Source organism: Triticum dicoccoides, chromosome 4B, assembly GCF_002162155.2.
Source record: "Triticum dicoccoides isolate Atlit2015 ecotype Zavitan chromosome 4B, WEW_v2.0, whole genome shotgun sequence".
Taxonomy (NCBI): Eukaryota; Viridiplantae; Streptophyta; class Magnoliopsida; order Poales; family Poaceae; genus Triticum; species Triticum dicoccoides.
In genome coordinates, this window is record NC_041387.1 from 387,365,983 (window position 1) to 387,376,548 (window position 10,566).

General features: G+C 46.0%; 1 protein-coding gene across 1 annotated transcript in view; it reads right to left on the bottom strand.

The window, feature by feature from the left end:
- LOC119296254 (ABC transporter B family member 25, mitochondrial-like) overlaps positions 1–10,229 on the bottom strand; it is a 15,048-nt gene extending 4,819 nt beyond the window's left edge. The window contains exons 1-13 of the mRNA XM_037574653.1: positions 9,847–10,229; positions 9,093–9,305; positions 8,373–8,559; positions 7,847–7,908; positions 7,483–7,526; positions 6,934–7,036; positions 6,664–6,771; positions 6,443–6,526; positions 6,282–6,342; positions 6,009–6,154; positions 5,536–5,652; positions 5,335–5,420; positions 1,941–2,029 (exon numbers count right to left, since the gene is read on the bottom strand). Of these exons, the coding sequence (XP_037430550.1) occupies positions 1,941–2,029; positions 5,335–5,420; positions 5,536–5,652; positions 6,009–6,154; positions 6,282–6,342; positions 6,443–6,526; positions 6,664–6,771; positions 6,934–7,036; positions 7,483–7,526; positions 7,847–7,908; positions 8,373–8,559; positions 9,093–9,305; positions 9,847–10,119 (1,573 nt within the window). The 5' untranslated portion in view covers positions 10,120–10,229. The remainder of the gene's footprint in view (positions 1–1,940; positions 2,030–5,334; positions 5,421–5,535; positions 5,653–6,008; positions 6,155–6,281; positions 6,343–6,442; positions 6,527–6,663; positions 6,772–6,933; positions 7,037–7,482; positions 7,527–7,846; positions 7,909–8,372; positions 8,560–9,092; positions 9,306–9,846) is intronic.
- Between the last annotated feature and the right edge of the window lie 337 nt (positions 10,230–10,566).

The following is a 10,566-nucleotide window of genomic DNA, read 5'->3' on the forward strand; positions in this document are numbered from 1 at the left end:
AAAAACGCCACCCAATCAGACCCCCTATACCCAGCCCATATGTTCCGGCACCCCCCACATACAGCCCATATGTGAGAGGAAATGGGGCGCGTCCGCCACGTTGGATCGGCCCGCATTGGCCCACCCCAACCCCACCGTGGACCAAACCCTACCTCACTCTATCCGCTCCAGTCCTGTCCCCGTCGTTCCTCGCCACCATGTCCAGCTCCGGCAGCAGCTCCGGATCCGAACCAGACCCCATTGACCAGGACGCCCTCGCAGCAGAGTCCGACGACAAGCTCGCCATCCGCCAAGCGCGGATGGATAGGGGCGGCACGTCGAGCTCCGCGCCCTCCCCCGTGGCTCGAAATGGCTCCTTCACCTCCACGCCCGACCACCGCGGTCTGTGCCCTCCCCTATGGCACGGCGGGGCTCTTGCAGCTCCAGGCCATCACCTTCGGCCACGCTAGGTGCTGGTCCCATCACCATTGAGCCCGCGGCGGCTCCTTGAGTCCGAGGCACGGGCAGCTCGCCACACAAAACAAGCGGCCCGGGCAGGATCCAGCCACTACGTTCATGGATCTTGCATATCCGCGCCGGTCCCCCTACTCTCCAAATCGAACGACGAGGACCGGATCCTCCACTGCGTTCTACGTTGGTTGTTGACCAACACGAAGACGAACGCCCACTACCGCTGCCACCGCAAGATGCGAAGGCATTGCGGCTGAGCCTTGAGGCGTCGGAGCGGCTTGCAGCTGAGCAAGCAGTCGTCGCCACCAAAGCCCGCCGCCTTGCCGAGTAGGGCAGCGCCACCCGACATCTCGCCAGGCTCCCCTCCTCCGAGTCCTCCAGAAACTTTGATGCCCCCCTGGACGACGATGCCTGCGCCGCCCTCGACGTGCACTACTGGCGCCCCGGAGACGACAAGGGGAAGGGCAAGGCGAGGTGGTGATGTCCATTTGCGTACTTTTATGTCATCTAGTCCTAGATCGTAGTTGTATCTATCGCATGTGTATGAACTAACTATGCCCGGTTGTCCTATCCTAGTGCTATCGTATGAAGTATGAACTAGCTATGATGAACTTGATGTGTCCGGTTATATATGTATGACAAACTGCTATGTGTTTATCATTGTGTTGTTCTATGTTGCATGGCTTTGTATGGATTTGGGGGTTTGGGTATGAGGGGTGCGGCTGCTGCGGCGGACAAATAGGGTTCGAGCCCATGCTGTCCGCGGACGCATCCGCGGACATATGAGGTGTCAAATTTCCCCAGTCCAGTTGAAGATGCTCTTACAGGCCCTAAGCGAAATTTGTGCATCCATTACTGGAAACTCGATATCCTTCATTAATGACTTTAGTCCATGTGCCATGACTACACGACATGCTAAGAAATCATGCATTGGCAAATGTGGCAATGTTTACACTTTCATTACTGATATTGTAAATATATGAAGACCTTACAGAAAAGAGATTGCTGATGTGTACCCTACTAGGATTTCTTAGTTCTATGTATATTTAGAAGTCCAAAATCACTAAGGTCTTGCTAATCACAGCTGACATATATGATATATCATCACATTGCATGTCTATAGAAGCACTGCAGACATAGACAATCCAATTAACCCTACAGAAGTTATGTTGATAGTAACAACAGTGGGGTATCAACTCTTGTATGATTACGTACAGGTCTACAAGGGCACTTCAAGAGGAGCTTCTAATTCAAAGACCTCTCATAAACTCACGCACTGATCTTTATTTTCCAGATGTGGCCTAAATTATTATGATATCCAACACAAAACAGCTACAGGTCTACAAAAATGAGATGCTAACAGTTCTACTTGACACCCCAAAACCTGTGAGGTAATGATGCCCATGACTTCGAAGATTATATTTTGCTTACACCAACATAAGATAACCGAAAGCTTTAATATTATTTAGTAAATAAGAAGATTAGTGTACCGCTGCCACTAGTTCCAACAATTGCCACACTGTTTCCTGCCGGTACAGTGAAAGAGGCCCCATCAAGAATCTTCCTTTCTGGTACATACCTGGAAGAAATCAAATCTCTGAGCTACTCGTCAATAATATGGTACTGGATCAGACTGTTGTCTAATTTACAGCCTCTACTACATCACAGATCTGATTTACGTAGTTGTACTTAAAGCCTTGGTTGGTTTCTTAAGTTTACTTTGAAGCAATTCTGTTTAGTCAGGGTACTCCCTCCATTCCAAATTAATTGAAGTTCTAGATTTGTCCTTAGTCAAACAAGTCTAAGTTTGAGCAAGTATATACAAAAATGTGTTAGAGATCTACAACATCAAATATAGATAGTACGAAAAAAAAATTATAAAGAATCTAATGAAAATAATTTGGTGTTTTAAATGTTGGTCTATTTACCTGTAGACTTGGTCAAACTTAAATAAGTTTGACTTAGGACAAAGCTAGAACTTTAATTAATTTAGAACAGAGGGAGTACATCCCAATATGCACAGTGACTGTTCTCAGATTTTTGCTAATTAAAGAACGTTAAAATTAGTAAAGTCTTAGCTGTATGTGTAAATCCCTAATAACATATGTTATGACCGGTGTAACTTATAGCCAGAGGAGGCCCAATGGGCACGTTTAGTTAGGGGCTTAGCCCAAGTTATCTTATTTTTATTTAGCATCGAGATTATATAAACAGCTGTAAGACCCTCTTTGGAAATTTTATAAGCAATAAGACAATTCTATTGCCCGGCTCCCAGAGGAGCTGGAACCCTAAACCTAGTCGCCGCCTCCATCGCCGCTCGCGTTCTTCAGCAGACCCTTCGCCGCGCGCCATCATAAGCTTGCGGCCTATGAGAGGGAGCTCATTGGCTTGGTGCAGGCCGTTCGCCACTGGCGGCCATATCTTTGGGGACGGTCATTCAGGATTCGCACGGATCACTACAGCCTCAAGTTCTTATTGGACCAGAGGTTGTCTACCATGCCGCAGCACCAGTGAATCAGCAAGCTCTTTGGCTTCGACTTCACCGTCGAGTATCGTCCGGGCCGCCTTAACACCGTGGCCGACGCCCTGTCCCGCCGCGACGCCGACAACGACGCAGACGTCGGCGACGCCAACAGGGCGGCTCTCTGCATCCGCTCGGGGCCTTCCTCCGCCCTCTTTGATGACATCCGCAGGGCCACCGCGGACGCGCCGAACCTCAGCTCCTGCGGCAGCGCCTTGATGACGGCGACCTGGAGGAGCCGTGCCGTGTGGCGGATGGCTTGCTCCTGCATGGGCGCCGACTCTTCGTGCCGGATCACGGCAATCTCCGTCACCAGGTTCTGCTGCTGGCACACTCGGCCGGCCACGAGGGTGTGCAGAAGACCCTCCACCGTCTCTGTGCCGATTTCTACATCCCCGGCGATCAGGCCCTGGTCCGGGACTGGGTGCGGTCTTGTGTTACGTGCCAGCATAACAAGACGGAGACACTGCGGCCAGCTGGGTTGCTACAGCCCTTGGAGGTGCCCTCTCAGGTTTGGGCCGACATCTCCATGGACTTCATCGAGGGCCTTCCCAAGGTGGGCGGCAAGTCGGCCATCCTCACGTGGTCGACCGCTTCTCCAAGTACGCACACTTCATCGCGCTCGGCCACCCCTACACCGCCGCTTTCGTGGCCCGTGCCTTCTTCGACGACATTGTCCGCCTACACGGGTTTCCCTCTTCGATCGTCAGCGACCGGGACCCGGTGTTCATGGGACATGTCTGGCGCGATCTCTTCCGGATGGCGGGCGTGAAGCTCCGCCTGAGCACGGCCTTCCATCCTCAGACGGATGGCCAATCCGAGGTGGTCAACAAGGTGATTGACATGTATTTGTGTTGTGTCACAGGTGATCGTCCTCATGCTTGGGTGGACTGGCTCGCGTGGGCAGAGTACAGCTACAACACCTCTTATCACTCCGCCCTGCGTGCCATGCTATTCGAGGTGGTATACGGCCGAGCGCCCCCGCCCATCCTGCCGGTTGACCCGGAGACGGCTAGGACAGAGGTGGCGGACGATCTTCTTCGCCCCCGGGACGAGATGCTTGCAGAAGTGCGGCAACGCCTCATTCAGGCCCAGCAACTGGCCAAGCACTACTACGACGGCCACCACCGCGAGGCGGAGTTTGCGGTGGGTGACTGGGTGTGGCTGCGTCTTCTCCACCGCTCTACGCAGTCACTTGACCCGCGCGCGAAGCACAAGCTGGGCCCTCGCTACGCCAAGCCATTTTCCGTGCTGGAGCGCATCGGAAAGGTGGCCTACCGCCTTCAGCTTCCGGCCGGTGCTCGCATCCACGACGTCTTCCATGTGGGGCTTCTGAAGCCTTTCCGTGGGGAGCCGCCGGCGGCCACACCGGCGCTTCCTCCGACCTCCGACAGGCGCCGCCTTTCGGGGCCAGGGAAGGTGTTGCAGGCCCAGCTACGTCGGGGGGTGTGGTACTTATTGATCCAGTGGGCAGGCTTGCCGAAGGAGGAAGCTACTTGGGAGCAGCGCGACGAGTTCCGCCAACACTATCCAGACTTCCAGCTCGAGGACGAGTTGTTTGCGCAGGCGGGGAGAGATGTTATGACCGGTGTAACTTATAGCCGGAGGAGGCCCAATGGGCATGTTTAGTTAGGCGCTTAGCCCAAGTTATCTTATTTTTATTTAGCATCGAGATTATATAAACAGCTGTAAGACCCTCTTTGGAAAATTAAGCAATAAGACAATTCTATTGCCCGGCTCCCAGAGGAGCCGGAACCCTAAACCTAGCCGCCGCCGCCTCTTCCACCGCACGAGACGGCGCCAGCACGCCGGCCGCCGCGGTCAAGACCTCGCCCGCCTCCCTCGTTCCCCTACAAGCTCCGCCCTAGACCCGGTAGAACCCTAGTTCCTACCAACATAGTATCCGAAACAGTGATGATTACCCAGATGACATGAAGCGGGAGTTATTTGTTAGATGATCCAAGTTGTTAATATTTCACCTATTTGAGGTCTTTGGAGATGACAGTCGAGATGATTAGAGAAGTTCAAATTTACAGGGAGATCATAGACAAAGAAAATCACTAAATTTAGATGTCCTATAAACACTTCAGTACTATATATTCACTTCTGAAAGAAATTTCAGGAAAGAAAAAAATTTCACTCAACAAGGATGTATTTAGCAGGAATACTTTCACATTCTTTTCAAAGGAAACCAAATATACTGAAAAAAAAACACTATCATTTAATTGGCTATCAATGGTTAAAAGAAGTGAAGCTGCTTGGTTGCTCTACTGCTTTCAAACTTGCTACATGTGCAGTTTTCTTTTGGGAAATAATATAAGCACTTTGCGGCACTTAACAAGCTAACAAAGGACAAAACTTACCCAAAATGCACGTTCTCAAATTCAATGCATCCTCCCTTGAACTGCAAAGGTTGTGCATGAGGCTCGTCCTTTATTCCAGGTTTTTCCTAAAACAAGACGCAGATAATAGTTCTGAAGTGTCTGAGACCATAATTAAGGATAAATTAAACTGCATGCCATCAGACATTGAGCAGTATGAATCTATAACTACAAAGCTTTTACCTCAAGTAACTGAAACATAGACTTCATGTCAATGAGGCTCTGTCTAGATTCTCGGTAGACACTCCCAAGGAAGTTCAGCGGCAGTGAAAGCTGGAATAGAAGTCCATTAACCATGACCTGGACGCCAAGATTTCAACACATTAATCAAAGGCAACTGCAAGACTAAGAAAAGCAGAAAACGAAAAATATCTGAAGCTTAATATCAAGTCATTGTTAAACAGTACTCCCTCTGTCCCAAAATAAGTGACGTGGTCGCCACTTATTTTGCGACGGAGGGAGTATATTTTATTTTCCAGTTACACATTTTCGCTTCTAACAACTTTCATGTCGACAACCTGAGGTAATATTGGTCAACCTGAGTTGAATATCTTTCTGCTTTGATGTGGATGTATTGCTACCCCAATGTGTCAAAGTGATCTAAGAAATGAAATGGCAAAAGATATAAAACACAAAGACTTGACATAAGGAACTACCAAATCACCGACAGTCAGAGCACCACTCATTATACCATATGAGCTCAAAACCATTGCTGTGGATAATGCCGAGCTGAATATAACACTTTGCCCAAAATTCAGGTAGGCGAGGCTACTTTGAGTTTTCAGTGCAGCATCCTCGTAACCTGAGCACATTGTAAGAAAAAGTAGTTAAAAGATCAAACATATCTAACAAAATTAACTTATAGTGTAGCTGTGTATTTCATTTTGTAATGACATTTCTCCCACGAATTAATTGATACATGTACTTACTCTTTAAGTATTTATCATACTTCTGAACTTCAAATTGCTCATTGTTGAAGTATTTGACAGTCTGCACGCAAGCAAAATAAGAATGGTAAGAAGTTGAATTACAATATGTAACGGTAAAAATATAGACCAGACACCAGAGTAACGGACAACCATGGGATAACCTCATAATTCAGAAGGGAGTCAACTGCCACTGTACTAGAAGCATTATCAGCTTTGTTCATGGCTGTCCTGAACTGAGTCCGCCACTGTCATAATGAAAACAGAGTGATGAAGAACCAGAGTAATACATGGTAGGAAAGATACCATTAGATAGGTAGATTGAGCATTTATGAAAGCAAGATCTTAAGACTACATATGTGATGACAGAATACAGTGTCCGCACCTGTGTGATAGCCAAAGTGAAAGCAATGTAGGTAGCAACTGAAACTGAAGTAATCCAAGCAAAAGTGGAACCAAACTGATAGGCAAGTATACTTGACACCATGCCAATCTGTAAATAAGAAGCAACAACACAAGGCAAACAGAGCTCACATAAAGGCCACAAGAAGAAATGACATAAATTACCAAAAGCAACCAGCATCATTATGACAATATCACAGGCAATTTGCACAACTGGTGGACAGTAACAGTTGAGGGTAGTAACTGTGAGTACCTCTAGTATTGTGGGAACAACATTGAACACCATCACTGTAAGAATGTAATTTATGGCACGACTGCCTCGGTCAATTATGCGATTTAGAGCTCCAGTTTGACGGCTGAAACACATAAACCGGCAAGGAAACATAATGAAAATTCAAATAGCCTCCATTAAATCAATACTCAGCAACTACATAATAGTAAGTGTTGTTCTTGTAGCTTGTTTCCACACCGATTTACAGGATGCAATACAAGCAAGACCTTAGGGCCGATTAAAAGCTGGCGCACCTTACTGGTGTGGGCACGCGGGTAAGCAGGAAGGGTAGCATGGGCAGGGATAGAGGATATTAGGGTTCAGAGACTTCTTATTGACTGTTTGATTGAATAAAAAAAATGGGTGCAGCTTATATAAAGGAATTAGTGTTTAACCATCTAAGTTACTTGTGGTATTTTTACCACAAATGTATTGTACGTCAGGACAACAGATAATAATGCGGTTAATCAATGAAAAGAGGGAAAACATCATAACAAGCATGATGGATGAATCAGAGCATTTCCCAAGTACCTTAGATGATAACGAAGATCAAGCTCATGCAGGTGAAAAAATACCTGCAATGCGAAGAGTTAAGAAACTAAATCAATACTTAAAGTGCCTGCAGTTTAACATCGAAACAGTTGCGCAGCACCAGTCATCCAACAAGAAGTGGATCTTGTCCAGATGCCATTATAGTAACTTTTTTTCTTCTCCATGAATATAAACATATATAGGAGAACAATAGCATCGGATATCAAGAAAAAGAAGATACTGAATTTAACATATATCCATACTGTGTTGAAACATCCAAATTCTGGATGACTTCAAACAGAAAATAATCATTCAACTTCACTAAAACGTGGTACCATAGAAATGAAAAGGTTTCAATATTTACCGTCCTGGAGACTGAACGGATGGCTCTCGCAGTCACTTTGGAAAATAAAGCATTGCGCAATTCTGAAAACAGAGAATTTGCCATGAGGACTAAATCATAGTTATATACTCCCTCCGTTCCTAAATATTTGTCTTTCTAGACATTTCAAATGGACTACCACATACGGATGTATGTAGACATATTTTAGAATGTAGATTCACTCATTTTGCTCTGTATGTAGTCACTTTTTGAAATATCTAGAAAGACAAATATTTAGGAACGGAGGGAGTATCTTTTAACAGGAGAGCAGTAAGAGAGAATCCTCCGTTCATTTTGTGCTTAATCCTCAAAGGACTGCCACGCTTGTACTTCATTTTGTACATATGGGCTTAAAATGAAGTACAAGCGTGGCAGTTCATATTTGAAATGTACTCTAACAGGAGAGCAGTACATATGGGCTTAATCCTCATGCTCACCAAAGGAGTTTCTTTTGGCAGCTTTTCAGGCGTGAGAAAACAATGATAAGCAACTTCTGTAACAAATGTACCTGTACAAGCTGATACTCCTGACCGTGCAATACCATAACCAATCAGAACTGCTGCTGGACTTGCAAAGAGAGCCAGCATGGTTGCATTAGCATCTGTAAATGATGCCAGCGAGGCTTCAGCGCCACCAAGGGCTGCAAGCCAATCGATAGCAAGCTTAAACAAGAAAGGCACTTGAACATTTATAACCTGGTGTCCATTATAAACAGAAAAGCTTCGTCAAAATAAAATTTTAAACAGATAAGGCACGTGACAAAGTTGGAAGGTTCATGTAACAACTTCATCCATTATGACATGTATGATGTATCATAACTGGAAGGGCAATATGCTTCCTTTGATTTCAGAGTGATGATAGTCGACTATTTGAGGTATTAAACAAGAAATTCCATTTAAAAATACACCTACAAATAGGCTGTATCTGAGTTTATCACATTACATGAGAATAGGTTAAAAGGGTCATTTGTATAAAGAAAAAATAGAAGAATATCAGTGCACTATAGGCACTGCATACCAACAAAGTGAGGTAAAGAGATCATCAATGCTGAGCCTGCATGGTCAATGGTAGCTTCTAGGGAAGAGTGTTAGCTCAAATGGGATTGCCAACATTTGCAGATTGCTAGTCATTAATGAGTACAACAGAAACAAAAGTTTTTGCTAACAGTTGATGTTTCTTATCATCAACGATACTTGTATAGGTTAGAGTTTTCACGAGTAGCATTTACCTTTGCACCAACTAAGAGGCCCAATGACAGCACAAGCCTGAAGCGGAAATCAGGGCTATCGTTCAGCATTAAGTATTTCCAAAGGTTTCGAAGAATCTGCGCGTCTGCTATCTGATCATCAATGTCCTTTTTGGGGGCATCTTTATGCATGTTATCATCAGCCGGCTTCCCAACAGTCACTGCATTGGCAGCTGTGGAGAATGCATGCCCTCTCTACAAACATAGTAAGAATCACAAAACCATATTTGACAAACAAACAGTAGCTTCTATTAAGAAAATTAACAGACAAATGCATCAAACTTTTCGTTATTGCTGCAATCACTGACATCACGAACCAACCGCAAGAAGATACTTGAATAACCATATTTCAGATGGAACTGAAAAGTGCAGAGTAAATACAACAACACTTCACAGGCAGAATCAGCATTAAGACGGCAACACTGCCATATGCACCACGTTTGTACTTTATTTTGTGCTTTGACAGATTAAGCCGGAGACCGAGTATCTTCCCTTTGTAACAATTAGAGAACAAAACTGAAGCCCAATCAACAGCGCCCACTAAGTCCATCAGTCGTGCTTCATTTTTTATGTGTAAGCTATTAACGAATCACCTTACTGCTGCCTACCGTTTTTCTAGGAAATTCCCACTTATATTTCAGTAAAACATTGATAACGTATAAGGTAAGACCCTATCATGCACTACTGTATCTATGAATCTCAGCGTCGAAACTAGAATGCGGTAAGCACTTGTTACCAAGTCGCGGAGGGGCCGCGCGCAGTGCGGCGGGTAGGTGGAGTCCGGCAGCAAGCAGTTGAGGTGGGCAAAGGGGGCGCCGCTCCCAGGAAAAACCCTACAGTTTGGTCCGAGTTCTCCGAGGTGGGGATTACGGAGAGGCTTCGCCACGGGCGGCCCATTGGTTCCGTCGAGCCGCCGGAAAACAGAGGAGGCGGCGGCCGCCGTGGAGGGTTGGAAGCGGGAGCTGCGTAGGAGGTGCCTCGCGGCGAGTATGCGGGAGGAAGGCCGCATGGCGCTCCCCAGCGACGGCCACGGCGACGCTTACGGATGGAGGTGAGGTCAAGCGTGGAGGCGGAGTTGGGACTCCCTGGCCCCTGTGGAGAGAGTAGGGGTCCTTTTCCCCTTTCCGTGTGATTTTTATTCCTTATTACTCCTATTTTACCCTTTTCAACTGGTTTTTGGAAACTTGAAATAGGGTGCCACGGTTCAACGCACGTATCAATTATTAACCAAGTAATTATATGCACATATAATAAAAATATGAAATTTTCCAAAAATATATGAATTAATTATAAACAAAATGTTGCAATGTCCACTAAGTTATGTTTTCAATGTCAGAAACCATTGCAGATTTGTGGTCGCGTTGCCGGATAATAACGTAAGTTGTTTCACCATTTAGTGTTCTTACAAGTTTTAAAAGAAGATCAAATCTACTGTTCTTGCACACGCATTTTTCTT